Source organism: Parambassis ranga, chromosome 20, assembly GCF_900634625.1.
Source record: "Parambassis ranga chromosome 20, fParRan2.1, whole genome shotgun sequence".
Taxonomy (NCBI): Eukaryota; Metazoa; Chordata; class Actinopteri; family Ambassidae; genus Parambassis; species Parambassis ranga.
In genome coordinates, this window is record NC_041040.1 from 14737317 (window position 1) to 14755357 (window position 18041).

Here is an 18041-nt window from a genome sequence, read left to right on the forward strand (position 1 = left end):
GGAGCGCCTTTTCCAAAAGGCTCAGACAGCTTCACTGTCACAGAACGCTACAGGAAATCTTTCCTGCCTCATGCTGTAAGACTGTACAACACCTCACCTCTGTGCCAGAGATAACACGGACTCACTGCTGTTAGGGACACGTTCTGCACAAGATTGCACCAGTTTGAGGTTTTTTTTACTTTCAAATTGCACACTGTTGTTATATCATATAATTTCATATCTTCATACCAAATTGCACAATCCGATTCAGACTTATATTTATACCTGCATTACAAATTGCACATTTTTGCTTCTGCACCTATGTTTATTTTTGTATCTTGCTGTAAATAATGTTTATACTGTTTAATTTTTACCGTTAGAGGTATATTTTTTATTTTTGGTATGCTGAGTGACTGCATTTTGCTGCTGCAACAGTGAAATTTCCCAGCTTGGGATGAATAAAGTATTTCTATTCTATTCTGTTTGAACTCAGCACAGATCTGACTTCGAGTCTTAACCTCATCCAGCACGCCCCTGTGGACTCCTATTGAGTCTGCTCTGGGAAACTGTGGGTGCCGCTCCCTTTATCTGGTGAGCGGGCACACTGCCAGGCTCCCCAACATCGTCCAAAAACAGAAAGAAAAGATAGATATGCAGCAGCTTTGTAAAAAAAAAAGAAAAAGAAAACCCTCTGAGTCAAGGAGTTAACCCAAACATTTCCAACTGCTGTAAAAGTCCAGCCTTCTTTCTAACATCGTATGTGTCATTTACATGAATCTTCTGTCATGAAAGCAGCTTCCCACCCACTGACTGCTTCCATGTGGGTGGGTGGGTGTGATCATACATCACTTGTATAAAAGGTGGTGACCTCCACTTTCTGCATGTTTCCTCCTTGCTGCTGTCTGGGTGGAGTGAGACGTCCAAGCCTGTAAGTACTCTGACCCTTTATTCATGCTTTGCTGTTTCCGCTCCAGTTTAAAGCAGCAGGATTGTAACTGTTCTGATGGTTACTGCAGCAGGTACCAGCTGCTATTCAGAAAGTGATCATTCATGGTGCACACACACAGTGTTTGCACACACATGTTCAGTGTTTTACAATAACATGTGGTTTTTGTCTTTTTTTGCAGAATCATGAGCAGAAACTTCTTGTCCAAAAACGACGAGCTCCGCAGGGGAGACTACCTGCTGTCCAACAACGGGGAGTGGAAGGCAGTCTTTCAGGTGTGCAGCTCACACACACACACACACACACACTTTGCATGCTCAGTTCAGTTACACCTCTCTTGTGTTTCCTGCCTGCAGGATGATGGTAACTTTGTCATCTATGGCTGGAGTCCCAAGTGGGCGTCAGACACTGCAAACTCAGATGCTGTCCGTCTGTGCATGCAGGCTGACTGCAACCTGGTCATGTACAACATCGATAGTCAACCCAGGTGGCACACAAAGACCAACAAAGGCAACTGTAACATGTGTCGTCTTTACCTGACTAATGACGGCAAGCTGGTGCTGAACAGGGAGTGTGAGCAAATTTGGAGCTCTAATGACTCCAAAGGGATGAAGTGATGAATGTCAGTTTGATTTGATGTTATTTCTCCCTGCTGTGAAATAAAAACATCTGATCACAGTGCAGAGACCACTTTTTTTATTTTAGGCAGGTTGATCAGGCTGTGTTGTATGTTTACTGTCATTTTAGAGGAATAGTGATGTACATGGAATTTATACTGACTCTTCATAAGGGTTATGCCACTTCCATCTGTAAAAAAACAGAAAACACAGCCTGCAACGAGGCTCCATGCATAAGAAGCAGGCCACCAATCCTTGTGTGCCACTGCCAAAAGCCAAGGCATACTCTGGCCCTGAAAAACAATGAGACCATGAGAACCTGGCTTCAAAGGACCCTGAGACACAAAGCAAAAGACTCAGTATTCAGGTCACAGTGTGACCAGACTCCAACTCCAACAGACTCCAAAGTCAGGTTCCTCAGCACACATGCAGAGAAACCCAGAGGGCCTGCAAGAGCTGATGGACCTGGGGTTAATGTCATCTTTTACCACAAGAGGGCAGCAAAGTGTCTTTGAATTAAAGAAACTGAGGGTGAGGAAAAGGTTTCAGGTTTGACGTCTGTAAACTTTTCAAGTCACTACTTTAACAAAATGAGAATAAATGAAATCAAATGATTAAAATATGTACATGTAACGAACTGTTTCAAAATTTAAAGCTTTACAAACTAACATTTAACAAGAAGAAACCCTAAACAGGTCCAGGCTCACCAAATCCTGCTGATGGCCTTATCTACAGGAGGTCATGGGCCCCTTTGAAGTTGTGGCCCCTCTACTCCAGCTGTGTACACAATTCTGCAGCTTTGTTCAGCTGCAAGGAACTCACAGATTTCTGAACCTGTACAAAGTACGACACCTACAGTCTGATCAGGGAAATGCATTTAGCAAACACAATGACTAGAATAAATCATCTGATGAGAAGAGAGGAAGGGAAGAGGATAAAAGGGCAGCACAGCTGAGCCTTGTACTACCTGTGGCTGTAGCCAAATCAACAAGTGACTGTCTAGACTAATTATAAGCCTTGTTAAACAGAAAAGTAAGTGTGACTCAGGACATTCCCCTTCATCTAATTGACCTCTGTGCTGTGTTGCACTTAGACAAAGTTGTAAATCATAAATGGCATGTGTGGTTGTAGCTGTCAGTGAGGAGAGTGGGACAGAATAATATCTGTTACTTTGACAACTTTCAGGGATTAAACTGCGATAAAAAATAGACCTTATAAAGACGTCTGTCTGAGGCTCCCCCAGCTGTGTCTCAGCACATCTCTGCGAAAGCTCTGCACAGAACTGAAGGAGAGGCTCTCACTGTGCAGTGCTGTATGAGCTGAACAGCTTCATGGCTCTTGTACCTGAGTCAGAGAGGAGAGAGGCGATCCTGGCTGAGGTCGATGGTGCACAAGAGGCCAGCTACTGACTGTGAAAATGGGATTCTTTACAATGTATTTACACTGGTTAAACTCTGCTCTCTGCACACTCTGTCTGCTGTGAGACACTCAGTGGCCAGTGCATCTCAGAAATACAAGAGATTCCCATAAAGCCATGAGGTCTGCTCAAATTATTCCATGTATTTAACCAGTGTTCACATGTAATGTGGACAACATTAGTTACACACAGTACATCTATTTTCTCTATTTTCTTACAAAGAAATACATCCAATCTTTTCTCATGCCTCATCATTAGCTGCTAAGTACAATACAACCAGCATTAAATTAGTAGTTCAGAATGTTTTAAGTGAATTGGAGCAGCCCTCTGTGCCAGTCTTTTTTTATAGTGATGATATATTTAGAACTATGTGGAGAAAACAAGCCGATCTGCTGCTGCTGTGTCTGAAACACCATTTTGTTCTCTGGTTTGTCTAGACGTCTCCATTGTCTGCTAAACTGCGCTCCTCGTGCCAAGAGTAAATCTCATTAACAGTGAGAAGGGCCGACAGAACAGGGACTCGGTCACAGGATCTCAGTGTGTGCGCTAAAAATAGAGAAAGTGAGTGATTACTGCACAGAAGTGTGATTACAACCGAACTGTTAACTCTGCTAGTGCTTCCACTCAGTGCTGAGAGCGAAGCCACACAAGATGTTTAAAGATTAATTTTTCATATACCAAGCAAGTCATCAGGTGCAAATGACACAAGAACATTTATAACCCTGCAAATCCAAATTAATATAAATAAATAAAAATAAAAAAGACGACATTCCTTTGTGTACAGCCACATTCTCCTATAGTCATACAAAGTATTCAAATGAAAGGATCAATAGATTCAAAGTCAACTTGATATTGTTGAATAAGAGCATTATTATAATAATTCATAAAATTCTTTCTTAATATTTTTAGTGTTTAAATGCTTTTTTACAGTGAACTTATTGAATTTTGTGTTTTTGATCTTACTGTATGTAGCTTCAGGTGTTTTCCCACTGAGGGCCGTTAGATGGCTCTCTGGAGCCACAGTACAAGCTGGTTCTCCTGAAGCTTTATAGCTCAGCTTGAAACAACCTGCTGAGCTGTAGCAGCTTGAGCTGTGAGGACTGAGAAGTAAAGGCGTGGATATGAACTTCTGTTGGAATAAATCTGAATTACTTCTTCATGTAAAGGGTCCTGAGTGAAGCTTTGGTCTGTGAGTGGCTCTAATATTGATTTAACTGCATAATAAATCAGACCTCATACCGTATATTATGATCAAATAAAGCGCTCATCATTACTGTTTGTGTTGTGTATAGTCGTGCTGCATCCACTTGCTGATCTGTTTCCCCCGTGGCACAGTCCTCATTTGTGGACGATGGAGTCTGGAGGTTTTAATCGTAGTTTTCCAACAGCAATCATTGTAATGATTCTAAACTACGTTTTATTATAAGTGCCAGAGATTTGCCAACAGAAAGTCAGTGAAATGAAATCAATCAGCCAGAACTGTGTGGACCTCTGTGCTCCACCACTGCCGCTCTCCTCCTCCTGCTGCCTTGTTAGATCACAGACCCTCCTACTTCAAGTACAATGGCTGCTTTCTATTTTTACTGTCTTATAAAAGCAGCAGAACCCTGCTGTGGGTTAGCTTCTGCTTTGAGTGTTCTGACTGTTCTGCTGGGGTTAGGTCCAGATTGGTTTGGTTTGGGTTCATGTTGCACTGAATGACCTGCAGACATGAATCTGACCCATCATGGGACCCAAAATGAAAAACATAATGTCAAATGGAACAACACAAATAAAATGCTCACAAAAATGAAATGATATAGGAGGATAGAAACAACCAAAATCATGGCGACACCCATGCTCCTGAACAGAATCAAAAAGTAATATCATGGATGGATATATGCAATTTCCCCATTGTGGGACTAATAAAGGTTTCTTAATCTTAATCTGCCTCTGAACCTGTGTGTGAAGATGATGATAAATAATCACAGCTATATTGAAATTGTGTAAACATGAAATAATACAGCCTAATGACTCCATCCATGGCTGAAGAATCCAAAGCATCGTTTCCTGCAGTATGCTGTGACACAGCTCTGACAGGACTGTGTTCGCTCAGGTCAGGTTCTGGTCTGCAGCACACATAACACACACACACAGAGTCCTACAATGATCCCACAGTGATAAGATCACTAGTTTATGAAATACAATGCTGGTTAATGAATAATGACCACATCACTCTCCCTTTACAACTCCAGCCTAACCCAGTTCCTCTTTAGTGTGCTCCACTCAGCACAATAAGTGGAGCTTTGTAACTGTTTATTTACATTATATCATGTTAAAATATTTAAAATGATATGTTCATTAATCAAACTGAGAAAAATGCTTTTATGTATGAGGTACAGTTCAGAGTTTTAAATTGAAACGTGGCCTTTTCTCCATATGAACTTATCATGCCCGCTTGAATACACGGTGCGCAGCTAGTGGCGCCTTTACGGTACGTTGCCCCATCCCTCTGCGCACCGTGCCTGGCAGGAGCCCACGGCGTCAGATCCCGCAGCACGGCACTGACAATGACGCGTGTGGACGATGGTGGAAAAATGAGCTCTCCTCCGTGAAACAGACGACATTTGAACGCACCGGACCCACGGGAGGATCGTTCAGCCTCACGGACCGTGATCAGTGTGAATGGACAGACGCAGAAAATCCTTTCGCAGCCTGTTTTGCATGCAGCCTACAGAGCGCATGAAGTCTGGGATACACCTCCAGCTCACCTACATGTGTGAGCGTGAGCTTTCTATCTGAACGCCGGGCTGGGTTTGCGTTCTGCCTGCAGAGGAGCGCACGTTTGAAGCGGTCGTTTGTCCTGCAAGATGTTTTGAGCGCCAAAGGGAGCGGACAGAGAGAGAGAGAGAGGGAGAGAGAGAGGGAGAGGGGGAGAGAGAGAGAGAGAGAGAGGGGGCGGCGGGTGTCGTCTGGAGGGGGTGGGGGTGTCTTCACTGCGCAGACAAGCGGCGAAGCGTCTCTGCGCTACCGATCGTCTCCTCCACAACAACAAAAACACAGGACCAGGAAGGAGGAGGAGGAGGAGGAGGAGGAGGAGCAGCAGTGCTGAAGGAGCAGAGTGGAAATCTGGAACTATACGGCGGTAAAATGACGATGTCCGTCCCGGAGAGGAAGTCAGGATCCGAGGGGAAGGAGGAGGAGAGCGAGGATGAGAGCGAGATCCTGGAGGAGAGCCCGTGCGGCCGCTGGCAGAAACGGAAGGAGCAGGTTGGTCGGTGTGTGTGTGTGTGTGTGTGTGTGTGTGTGTGTGTGTGTGTGTGTGTGTGATGGGGAACTAGATCAATCAAACTGCCCCCATTGATCATACTGGACACAGACTAGACAGTATTATGCGGTAATGGTGGTGTTTTGCGCCATCCCACCATGAAGCCCGCAGGGTTACACACAGAAAGTCAGTGTCAGTGGGTGTGTCCGTGGGAGTTTGGTTCTTTTGTGCAGGAAAATCCAAACACAGCAAAGGACAAATATTTAAATCACACTTCAACATGTGGCCAAGTCTGTCTGGGTCTGGGACTGCTGAAACTGATGAAACACATCATGCACAGATCTTTAGCCAATATCACCTTATAATTAGATGCAGATGAGAGCAGATTGAGACGAAGAGGAAGATGTCTTATTTTATTATTTATTATTATTATTATTTAATAATTAGTTGCTGCACAATAACAGTATCGAACTAACTAATTAAGCAAATAACAAATGAGAAGTGATGTCAGGATTGTACAGGTCATATGAAGCTTTGGGAGGCCGTGTGCCACTTCATGACTTTACTTCATTGTGCATCAGAAAAAAGGGACTCTTCAGTCATAGTTCTGCACACACACACACACACACAGTGCAGTTACAGTATTGGCTGAGGATCAGTCACATTTGGGCTGCTCTCCATGTGAGGAATAAAATACGTTTACAGAATTGCGCAGAGATCATTGTAGAGGAGGAACAACCTTGCAGAGTTGTGTAGCAGAGGGTGTCGCCAGCACTAGCAGCTCCAGATAAGACTGAAGGTTTAAGTTAAAGGTTATCTCTGCTCCACACACAGGGTGCTGTGCACACTGAAACCACCTCGCTGCACTCTCTGTGCCATATTCTTTATGTTTAGATGAACACACACAGCCCCGCCCTGATGGCTTTCCACCCATTGATTACCCATGTGTGTTTTCAGAGTTGGCTCCTTTTAATTTGCTCCCACACTGACAGCGTCAGTCATTCATACCACGGAGTGTAGAGTACTCCTCTAATGCAGCTCAAAATGAAGGAAACATAGTGTAGATTGAATTTTAATCGTACATTTCTCGCCGTGAGGTGGACACATTTTCATGATAAATACGCAACCGCGTTGAAATAATTGTCCAGGTTATTGCAGTATTTCTTATGTTCATTGAGGCACCCATTGTATCACAATAATCCTACTTATCCTTGTTCCTCTGAATGTATTTAATTAGGAAAATAAAAGACTTTTACTTTGAAATTAATTTACAGTACTGCATGAAATTATCATCTTAATGTTCTAAAGGTTTTCTGTGTTAACACTTCATCTTTCAGCTAAAGGCTATTCTGGTGTAACTGAGAGAAAAAACATGTAAGTAAGAATGAAACTCAGGTAGTCCATTTACTGTCACATAAAACAAGCAGCCAGTCCTCACACGAATGTGTAATCGTTGACATTTCCATACAGGAGTATGAGCTTGTGTTTCCCTTACAGTCCGTTCGTTCCTCTTGACCTGTATGGATTTTCTTCAGGGACTAATCGGTGCTGTCGTGAGCTGTAACACGTCTGTATGTTAGCGCTGTGGGTTTCATGGTGAATATCTTTTCAGGCAATTTCAACTTAGAGTCTGAGATTGTTCATGTAATTGCTCCACCAGATGACAGCAGAAGTTGTTCAATAGTTTCTCCTCAGAAAGAAATGAGTAAAATGTGTAGATGGCTGTTGTGCAGCCATTGCTGAAACAAAGATGTCTTTGTTACATAGAGTTGAAACTGTTGAAATTTGCACATCAGCAGCAAGTCGTGGTTCTGCTTGGTGGCACGTACCCTCTGATTGAGTCATCTGTGTGTTTTCCAGAAAGAGGACAGTCAGGCTAACGCAACCCTTTTCAAAGGAAACATGGTGACACACAAAATGTTGCTGCTGATGCATGAACACTTCATCTGTAGTTAGAATTTAATAGTAGCTCATTAAAAAAAAAACTCCCATCACTAAGATCAATCAGAGATTAGATTAACCAGACGTTGGGTGGGCCCAGACCAGCTCCTTAGGAACCCCATGTGATATTATGTAGGATCTGCTTCTGTTTAATGCTGCCACTTGTAGACCTGAAGTGTGTTGGTCTGACAGTCAGGGTGGTGTAGCAGGACTTACATCAGCATATTATCACTGCTCCCCTGTGATCCTGGTTCTATAATGCAGCAGGAGAAACCTCCTGAGGTGAGCGGCTCTGCCCTCTATTTCCAGGGTCGGTCTCCCATCTGCTCACACAGAGGTGAAAATGAGGCATGATGGGGCTGTGTGATTTAACTCACATATGTGTCAGGAAGATGCTGCTTTCTGCACTTCTTCCTCTTCAGTCACATGCGTGTGATTTCACAGGCAGTGATGAATATGTTCAGGTACTGCAGGTCACACTGGTGGTGTTAGGGCTAAAGATATCATGGCTGAAGTCCATCCTGGCGCTTCAGTTTACGGGGTCTGATATTGTGCATGTCTGTTGTGACCTGTGTACTAGTATTATGAGATGCAGTGTGTTAGAGTCAGAGGTCAGATAATTTTGTCAAAGGTGAAATGGCCCTGTATCATCACCGCACTGTGATATACGCCGTGCTGTAAACCTCCAGTAGTTTCTGGATGTTTTTCATGCGGTTGTAAATTCAAGTCATTAAACTGAACAAATGACCCCTCAGCACCGAAGTGTTGACCCATGTAAGCCCGTGTCAAGTTACGGATCAGTAACCTCAGTAAGTCCTGAGGGGTCCTCCTAAACCGACACTGTGTAATAACCCTGTGGCACAGGCACTCTGGCTGGTCCGACAGCTGTCCTGTGAGGAATGAAATCCACTCAGGTTTCCCTGGAGTGGAAACGGGAGCAGGAGCAGTGCGCTTTGATACACCTGTTATCACAGCAGCGGGGACTCCTCCACCTGCTGCACTCTGACGGCTTAGGGCTTTACTAGGAAACCCATTCACACCCTTTGATTCCTAGAAGACAAAATTAATGATTTGTGTAGATTGAGCCTCGGCTGTTATCAGTCATGCTTTCAGCAGGCTGTAAGGATCAGAGTCAGTGTGCTGGTTGGTCTGTTCAGACTGAAACATCTCAGCAGCTATGAGAAGGATTCACCTGAGACTTTGCACAGATAGAAACCTGCAGCCAAAGGTCATCCTCTGAGATTCCAGATGCCATTTCCTTCTGCATGGTGATACGGCTGCTGGGCGTTGATTGGTAGAAAACTAGTTCCGACATTAAATTGCTCACAGCAGTTGAGTGGCACAAGTTGGATGCTGTCTAGTTCCGTTATGATAAAGTCAAAAAGATAATTTCCTTAACCTGGCAGGAAAGCATGTTGCAAAATGTAAACTGTCCCTTTAAATGATGATGTTACCTCATATACCTCATATATAAAGGTTGAACCTCCTGTCTGGGACTTCTGCTCTGTCTCACATACCTGTCGTCTGATTCATGAATGGCACTGTGTAATAAACTTTTTTACGTGTGTTGACATGTCTGCCAGATAGCAGCAGAGGCAGCGCGCTATTTTCATCAGAGTGTTTTATGGCCAGGGGTGTTAAAGTTTGCTGACACGGGTCAGGGCTGTTTAATAATTGACCTCTCACACACACACACTGATGATCATATGAGCTAACTGTTGTCATATTGTTACTGTCACTAGTGCATGACGGAGGCCTGTTTGCACAAAACAACACTACAGAGTAGCACCTGCATGCAGTGGTTTTATTCATCGGCCTGCATCTTGATGACAAAGCTGTTACTGAACTCTGACATACAGACAGCAGACTGTTACTGTCCTCACATACAGAGACAGATTAATACGCTGTGGTGTTAAAGTACTAATCCAATTGCATCATATACCTAATGCATTCCCTCAGTTTAGTTATTGGCGTCCTTGAAATGTTTAATTTGTTGCCACATTTGTGTCCACAAGTAAAGAAAGACATTTACACCAGCCTCTCAGCAGAGGTGTTCGGGGTCAGGTGTAACAGAGCAATGCAAACTTTGTTGCATTTACATTTTCAGGTCATCACTATCAGAGATGTGACCCTGGAGAAGGGGTAGAAGTCAGGTGCACTGTGGGCTGGAGATTTGGTGGAAGAGTGCCTCCTCCTGTAGCCATCTGTCAGAGAGTAGCATATTGGCCCTTGTCCTCCCAGGTCATTCCTTTCCATCCCAGAATACAGAGGCCATCAGCTTGGTGCCTTTTTTCACTGTTTAATAGGTCTTTAGTCAACGGTAGTCATATTATATCTTATATAGAAATATGTCAGGATCCACTATAAAAATGGAGATGAGATGTGCTGAATCTGCTTCTCATCAGGCCCAAGGATTTGAGGGACCCAGCAGATATCTTGGTCATTTACAGCTTGCTATTGATGGCTGTGACCGTCTTGGTGTTGATTTTAGGATCTTCATTGTATCTGGACTGAAATGTGATATTTGTTTAGTTAGAAATTACAAATGCTGTAGCTTTGATTCTTTGGCTGTACATAGAAATAATGGAGGATCAGAACAGTTCCACTCTGTGTCAGGTCCACTGCATCATCACTTTGAGTGGTGGTGTTACCACACACAAAAAAAAAGATGACAGACGGTGTTCCATCTAACAGGCAGCGCTGTACACACACACACTTCTCTACCTGCAGTTGTCATGCTACAATCTGCAGCTCATGAAGTGTCTGGGTCATGAGACTCTGAAGGATCCTGTCACCTGGTTGTGAAATGTGAGCCAGTGAGTCCTCAAGGGGGGTCATCAGATCTGATAGGATATACAGAGCGGTAGTTGTCAGCGCTTTCCGCTCCAGCTGTGTGAAATGGAGCTACCCAGATTTTTTGCTAGCCGGATGGAGAAGGCTGGCATGAAGAGCAATCTTCGAGGAAATAGCTGACGGGTCTGCAGGCTTTCACAGAGCTGTCATAGTAGTTCACATCATACGTGACATCCATGCCTCTGAGCGATGCCTCCACCTCCTCAAGTGTGCTTCCAACACACTGGGCGAGATACTTGGAAGACGTCAGTTTCCTAGAGTCATCTTTTTGAATGAATGGTTAAATGTAGCCTGGCATTTATCACATGGAGACAGAGGAGTTTTAGGAGTTCCATTTGGATTTGCATATTTCAGACTGCATAATGCGGCCATCTTTCTGTGTTTATTAAAGAGAGCACTGACTCAGCTTTTACGTCTTTCTGCAGTAAAATGAAATGCACTGGACTCAAAACTCTTAGTCAAAGTACTAAATCTTAACTTTTGTGCAAGTTCTGTTGAGACTCAAGCACAGACAGCCTGATGTCACGTGTAAATAATTCAGCAGTAATGGAGTTTGTCCACAGAGCATTTCTATAGACTGACTGTTGTGGAGGGAGCAGCTAAACCAAAGCAGGGTATAGGCTTAGAATAAGAAAGCATTCAGCAGACTTGTTGTGAAATGGCATCTCAAAAGCTTCTTAAACCATAAGCAAACAAGCTTTCTCCATCAGTTTTAGCAATAACTAGCATTTTACACATCATGATCAGTGTACTGGACACACAGTGTGCCTCTCAGCCTTTGAAAATGGCAAAACTTTTGTGGCTGTCAAGTCTGTGAAAACCCAAAATATGGTCATTTCAGCTTGAGTTCTGACACGAGTCGCAGCAGAAGTTCTGCAAACTCGCATTGCAAAGTGTGAGTGTGGGCGTGTGTTCAGGTGTGATACATGTTGCACTGTGCTTCACCTATGCAGCTGAATCTGAGCTAAGTTACGTAGCATTTCCTGCAAAAACATGATGATGAGACATCCTGCACTTAGAGGTGTATGCTAATTTTGTGTCCGGTATAATTCTATCTCAGAATTGAATGTCCCCCCTGGCTCTTATCTGTCTGTCAGCTAATGGAGTGAATCTGAGCTAATGGAGGTTGTTGGGCGATTCCTGCCCAAAGTGATTGGTGCTGACCAATCAGAGCTGTTTTTGGGGTGGGCAGCAGCCTCCCAATCTGCCTGTGTTTACAGGGTCATGACATATCATGGGGTCTTTTTTTATCAGATTCTTAGAAGTCCCTTAAAGTTGTGCATTACTTGAGTATCACTTTAACCCACAGAGTAATATAATAGTAGAAATATAATAGTAGCCATCCATGCTGTGCTTCCTTCAAACCGATGCTGTCATTTCCCTGGTGTGAAAAGTTGATCCAACACAGTCAGTGTGTGCCAGTTTCCACTCAGCGTGGTAATGGTAGTAGACTTGAATAAGTGGCATTGTGCAGAATATACACCATATTTTTTCCTGCTCCTGTTTAATTATTAGAAATTCATCGACACATTTACGTTATCATAAACAGCCTGCCGCTCATTTAGCAAGTTTCTAGCATGCTTTCATGGCTAAATTGTTGACACACAGAAACTGATTACAGCCAGCTAGAATGGCCATGACAGGACTCATGGAGATCCATAGTGGGATCCATGCTGGGTCATTGGCTGAGGTGATATCCCCCTGCGGTGACATAGTGAATGCAGCCAGACTAATAACACCCGTTAACACCACGTGGGAAAACCAGCTGCAATGGAAGCAGCACCTCTTGGTGACACCCTGGAGCTGGATAAATGGATAACTTGGGAAATGAAATACACCCGAGGAGGAGGAGGAGGAGGAGGGAGGTGGAAAGTGGATGAAAGCTGCTGAGAGGCCTCTGGCTGTGGGGCAGTTGAATATATAAAAATACACATGTATATAAAATATGTATATCCATGTAAGATGTAAGAGAGCAGCAGTGGTTGTCATTTTCAATCCCATTATTGTCAGTTAAGATGGGACTTATCATCATGGCAGTCAAGAATATGGTGGAGATAGTTGTTGCAGAAGTACGAAGACGACGTGACTTTTTCCCAATATTAAAGAATTATTTTTAAGCCTTTCTAACAGTAACACAGGAACTTTAATATAAACATTAACCATCTATTTACATGTGTAAGAATAGGGGGAATTCCTAAACACAGAAAGCTTTACAAATATTTATCATGACACACACACACATGCAGACATAACGGCATCAGAGACTACTTCCTGTTTTAAAATCCTTTAATAAATGTTTATAGTCTTTCCGTGTGAGCTGTCAGTTTCCATAATATACAGTTAGAAGGATTACTGCGCTGTATTTCAAAGCTGAGAGGCTAACTGTGTAGTAAAGGTGCAGTCATGGTCAGACTGCTACTGCTGGTTTTTTCACCCTCCCCCTCCTGTAAAAAGCAAAGGCCAAGGTTCTGCAGCTCCTCACAGCTGCCCCGACCAGCATTACATGTGATCAAAGGACGTGTGTGTGAATATCAGCTCTTTGAAAACACACCACTCAAACCCTACTCAGTGATCTGGCCGCTGCTGGCAGGTACAAATTGGTTACTTCCATGATAAGCATGACGATCCTCATATAAAGGAGGGATTCTACATGCTTTTATTGCTTCAAACTGATCTTTCCTCACTTGTTGACCAGCTGATATGGAAACTGCGAAGCTCTGGCTTCAAAGTGTTCATTCCTCCGCATGCCCACAGCTCATATCTTGACCTTTGAAACCAAATATGGATACCTGTGTGTTTTAAATATGCACACAACTAGGGACACTGTGACACAGAGCTGTGTGGAGAGTAATAAAATAGCACAATGTCTGTTTGGCTGCAGGAACATTGAAAGATACTGTTCAGTTGAAACCTGAAATGCTCACAGCTTTAGTGGAAACATGTCAAATAATACACACCAGGTATGAAAATGAAGACACAACCTTGCATAAATTATTCCCTTTAAATAGAAGCAGAGCCAACAAATCCAAAAAATGTGCTGTGTGTCGACGGTTAGTACCTCATGTCCTATCATTCCTCTTCCTGAGCTGAGATAACATCTAACTCGTGCTTCACCAGCTGAAATCTGATTTTCACACATTCATAAGTCTTCTGTTCGGCAGAAAAAAGCTCATTTGCATTCAAATTTGAATGTGCCTCTGTGTTGTGCAGACCTCGAGGATAAAAGTAAAGCAGGTTGCTGTGATGCAGGAGTGGCAGCTGAATTAGAAGTGCTTCCCAGCAACCATCAATCAGGCGAAGCCCTGATGAATTAAATATGGAGGCAGTAAAATAAAAGCCCTCTCCTGTGCTGCACAGCAGATGATCGGGGCTTTAGTAGTGAGGGCACAAATTAAGGTCGTGTCCTCTGTATTCCAGGAATAAACCTCTCTGGGAAAAAGAAGCAGTGGTTGAATTTTTAGGGCAATTTAAACCCATGTTTAGGTAGATATGCACACCCATGTTCTGACTAAGTAAATGTAAAATGCATCTTTCACCTCCATGGTACCAAAAAAAATGGCAGAGAAGCTTGTTGTTGATGGGAGGATTTTGTTTTTTACCATTGTGGAGACAGCTGCTAAATGATTTTAAATGTATAACTAGTCAAACAACAAAGCCTGTGGTGAAGCCTTCCTGCTTTTACAGATGTGCCTCAGTGGTACTCTCTTTACTTGATCACCTCCAGATTAGATAAACAGTTGTAAGTTGCCTTAAAATGCAGGCCTAGGTGTGAAATGTAGTCCTTTTCATCAAGTGAAGAACTGGCAGTGGTGAAAAGAAAGTGGTGGCAGAAGGTGTTTGGGTTTCATTATTCTGACAGCAATATTATGAAAACAATAGCTTAAAGATCTGGCAACTCTGCTCCCACACTTTGTTTTTAATGCAGTCGTTTCTGTCTGACACGGCCATCACAGTTGTCCCTTTCCATTAGGCACCCTCATAAAGCACGAGTCCTCTGTGGGCCCAGGCTCATCTCATCTCTGCTTCCTCTCTCTCCTCACTCACCACTGTTGATCCAAAGCTTTTTATTTATTGGTTTGACAAATAGGACACATATGACGGGCTTCTTGAAGGGATCACATTCCAGTCTGGATCATTTTAAGTCAGAATTTCTGTCACACAAGTTAGTTACCATACTTACCATGAAGCATTAAGATGAAAGAAATGATTTAGTCATTTTGCCTGATAGACCTTCAGTCTCATAGGTCTATTCAAACTGGACTTTCCTATCTTTTTTCATCATCCCCACACACCAAACCCACACAGCCGCCACAGTGTGCGGCTCTTTCCAGTCTGAATGCCAGCTTGCTGTTTCTAAAACCTAGCCCTGGCGATGACAACACTGCATTGTAGTAGTTGATGTCTTTTGAAGGAGCTGTGGACAGGCAGGTGAGGGTTAGACAAACAGAATCCCCCACGTGGTGCTCTCACAGACACTCCGACAGAGCTCCGTCTAAAGCGTTACGTAACAGGCGCAGATTAAATCAGCTCGCCGTCTCCATGCATGTCTGCCAACAGGCTTTTGTTTGAACACGTGCTGGAGAGGCAGCTCAGGTTGACTCTCACTTTCTCCGCTTAATCCCAGAGGAAGATAAAAGGCCACACGATAAACACACCTCATCCTATTCTTATCTGCTGTCCTTCAGCTCTCCGTGTATCCACATGGAGCTTTCTTAACAAGCCCGCCTGACTAATTGAGGCCTATAAACACAACAATAGCTGCAAGAGTAAAAAACTTTTGCTAACTGCATTCCCACACGTCTCATAAGTGGTTTCTTCTGTTCACAAGTGTTGTTTTCTTGCTTCAGTAATGGCTGAGCTGATGTCAGTCCCAACATGCGCAAGCACACTGCTGCACAGTGCTCAGACCAGGCTTTTAACTGTTGCTGGCTGTGGCAAATACTAAATAAGCCTTTGCACTGTTTGCCAAGTCTTTTAAGCTTTTACACTGAGTCACCTCTTCGGCCTGCTTGGAAAGCTGCACTGCAGTAACTCCTGCTGGAGATGGGGGGAGGGGTGGTGGTGGTGGTCGGCAGAGCTCAATTAATGTGTTGCTGTTCTGTTGGGTTTGTAGTAGCAATGAAGCAGGCGGTGTGTGTGTGTGTGTGTGTGGATTTATAACCGAAATTTGGGTAATCCAGTGGGCAGAAATTACCCAGCTTTATGGAGAACTTTAATACTCAGGCGAACTCTGCCAGGCTGTTAAGCTTTTCCAGAGTCAGTTGCAGATGTTTTTAAATTAACAGGAAGGGTGCCAGTGTGATCTCACACACACACACACACACACACACACACACACACATTTAGCAACCTAGTTAGAAGTGCTGTTACTATTCCAAGAACTGGACCGATGCTGAAAAAATGACCGATTGCAAAACACTCTGAGTGAGAGAGGATGCATTTTAAACAGTGTGACTTTAATAAAAATTGAGTCTTGTTGCCGTCCAACGCTGGCATCCTCTGCCTTCTAAAACATCACAAACTTTAACTGATGTCATCGAGTGCCCAAGTGTAAGAAAGTACCAGGACTCCAGATTCTTGTTGATGAATGAAACACACAGTGAGGTCTGTGACCAGTAAAGTACAAGGGTCAAATCTGATGTGTGGCTCCATAAAATTATACCTTGTATGTAAATTATAAATGACACAACCTACTGTCCTAGTGGGGTTTTTGGGAAAAAGGAAGTGCAACTTTTGGATCATTGTGGACTTCCCCTGTCAGCCTCATTCTAACATCATGAGGTTTTTGGGTAAATTCCCCAAAACAAAGGCTGCAGATATACTTATACTGAACCTCTGTAGGTACTCAAACAAGGCCAAAGTGTTGAGGCTGTTAGAATCTGCATGTTTTAGCATCTGTTGCTGCTGGGACGCTGGAAGTCTGTCACATTTGACACTGATTTTACAACTGAACACCAACGTTGTTAGTGTATTGTGTTTTGTGTACAGTGTTTTGTTTGTGGTGACGACACCTAGAATCAACTGTTCATATGTGCAAACACTTCTCTTGTTTGCCAGTAGTTTTAGTAAAAGTGTGTTTTGTGGATCTATTATCATTAAAGAGGCTGTTTAAATTAAATATATTGCTGAAAAGTTTGCAAATCATTGTATTCTGTGTAGATCTATGTGATCAGGCTGCATATAAAGAGCATTTTCCTTGAAACACTGGAAAGAGACATCATTCACATTTTGTTTGGATGTAGGAAAAAATACAGTTTATTTTATTCATTGACTTCTCCTGGTGAGACGGTGACATGAATTGTGAGTAAGCAGCTGTACCATCAATCAGTTGTTCCCTGAACACAGCGAAGAGACGAGCCGCCGATGATTCACACAGATTTTCTACAATTATGACTCAGCATGAATCTATATCTGCAGGAGAATTAGAGTAGCGGCCTATTAGCTCCAGGCTTATGTAAGGATGTCTGTCTGTAGGAATGTTGCTGCACATCGGTGCTTCTGCAGGGATGATAAAATCTTGTGTGAGGGTCAGACTGTTTCATGTATGAAAAGCATGTCCTCTTGTTGTATGTATTTCCAGTGAAAACTGCACAGCATGTTCCTCCAAGGAATTCTAAGAACACTGGACTACCGCTTGATCCAAGAACGGTTAGCTTTATTAAAACTGACATACACAACAGGCCGCTCTTGTTAGCCCTGAACTCCATCAGACGGAGGAAGAAAAGCCTCCCCGCAGGAATAAAAATATTCATTTAAGGTTGTTTAAGTATAATTAGGCGAATAGATTTTCACAGATAAATGATTATTTTTTAAATCAAATAGGGCCTCTTGCAACTAAAATACTTTTTTATGCTGCCCCATCCAATTTGAACTTTGGTGGCTGAGGAGTACACATCAGTGTTAGTATCATCTGTAGTTCTCTGGGTTTCCAGGCAACCGGAGTGTGCTGTTTGACAGCTGCTGTTGCAAATAGAAAATGAGCCTGATTGTCTCATGTACTGATGCTGCACAGCTCCCTGCTGTATGTGGGTTCCACTCTGT

General features: G+C 43.2%; 2 protein-coding genes across 3 annotated transcripts in view; both read left to right on the forward strand.

Annotated features, from left to right (window-relative positions):
- The first annotated feature begins 752 nt into the window (after positions 1–752).
- Positions 753–1603, forward strand: LOC114453360 (mannose-specific lectin-like). The gene is made up of 3 exons (XM_028433222.1): positions 753–907; positions 1107–1200; positions 1282–1603. The coding sequence occupies exons 1-3, from the start codon at positions 861–863 to the stop codon at positions 1540–1542; spliced, it is 402 nt and encodes a 133-aa protein (XP_028289023.1). The 5' UTR covers positions 753–860; the 3' UTR covers positions 1543–1603.
- Positions 1604–5489: 3886 nt separating this feature from the next.
- The window catches only part of nrbp2b (nuclear receptor binding protein 2b), a 28618-nt gene continuing 16066 nt past the window's right edge, over positions 5490–18041 (forward strand). For both annotated transcript variants that reach the window (XM_028433102.1, XM_028433103.1), the window contains exon 1: positions 5490–6208. In XM_028433102.1, coding sequence (XP_028288903.1) covers positions 6089–6208 — 120 coding nt within the window. In that variant the 5' untranslated portion in view covers positions 5490–6088. The remainder of the gene's footprint in view (positions 6209–18041) is intronic.

What these genes read in the sequence shown, in the direction of transcription:
- LOC114453360 (XM_028433222.1), top strand. Translation starts at nt 861, where the DNA reads ATGTTTCCTCCTTGCTGCTGTCTGGGTGGAGTGAGACGTCCAAGCCT. An exon ending in GGAGTGAGACGTCCAAGCCT is followed by an intron (nt 908 to 1,106) that starts GTAAGTACTCTG and finishes CTTTTTTTGCAG; the next exon opens with AATCATGAGCAGAAACTTCT. An exon ending in AGTGGAAGGCAGTCTTTCAG is followed by an intron (nt 1,201 to 1,281) that starts GTGTGCAGCTCA and finishes TCCTGCCTGCAG; the next exon opens with GATGATGGTAACTTTGTCAT.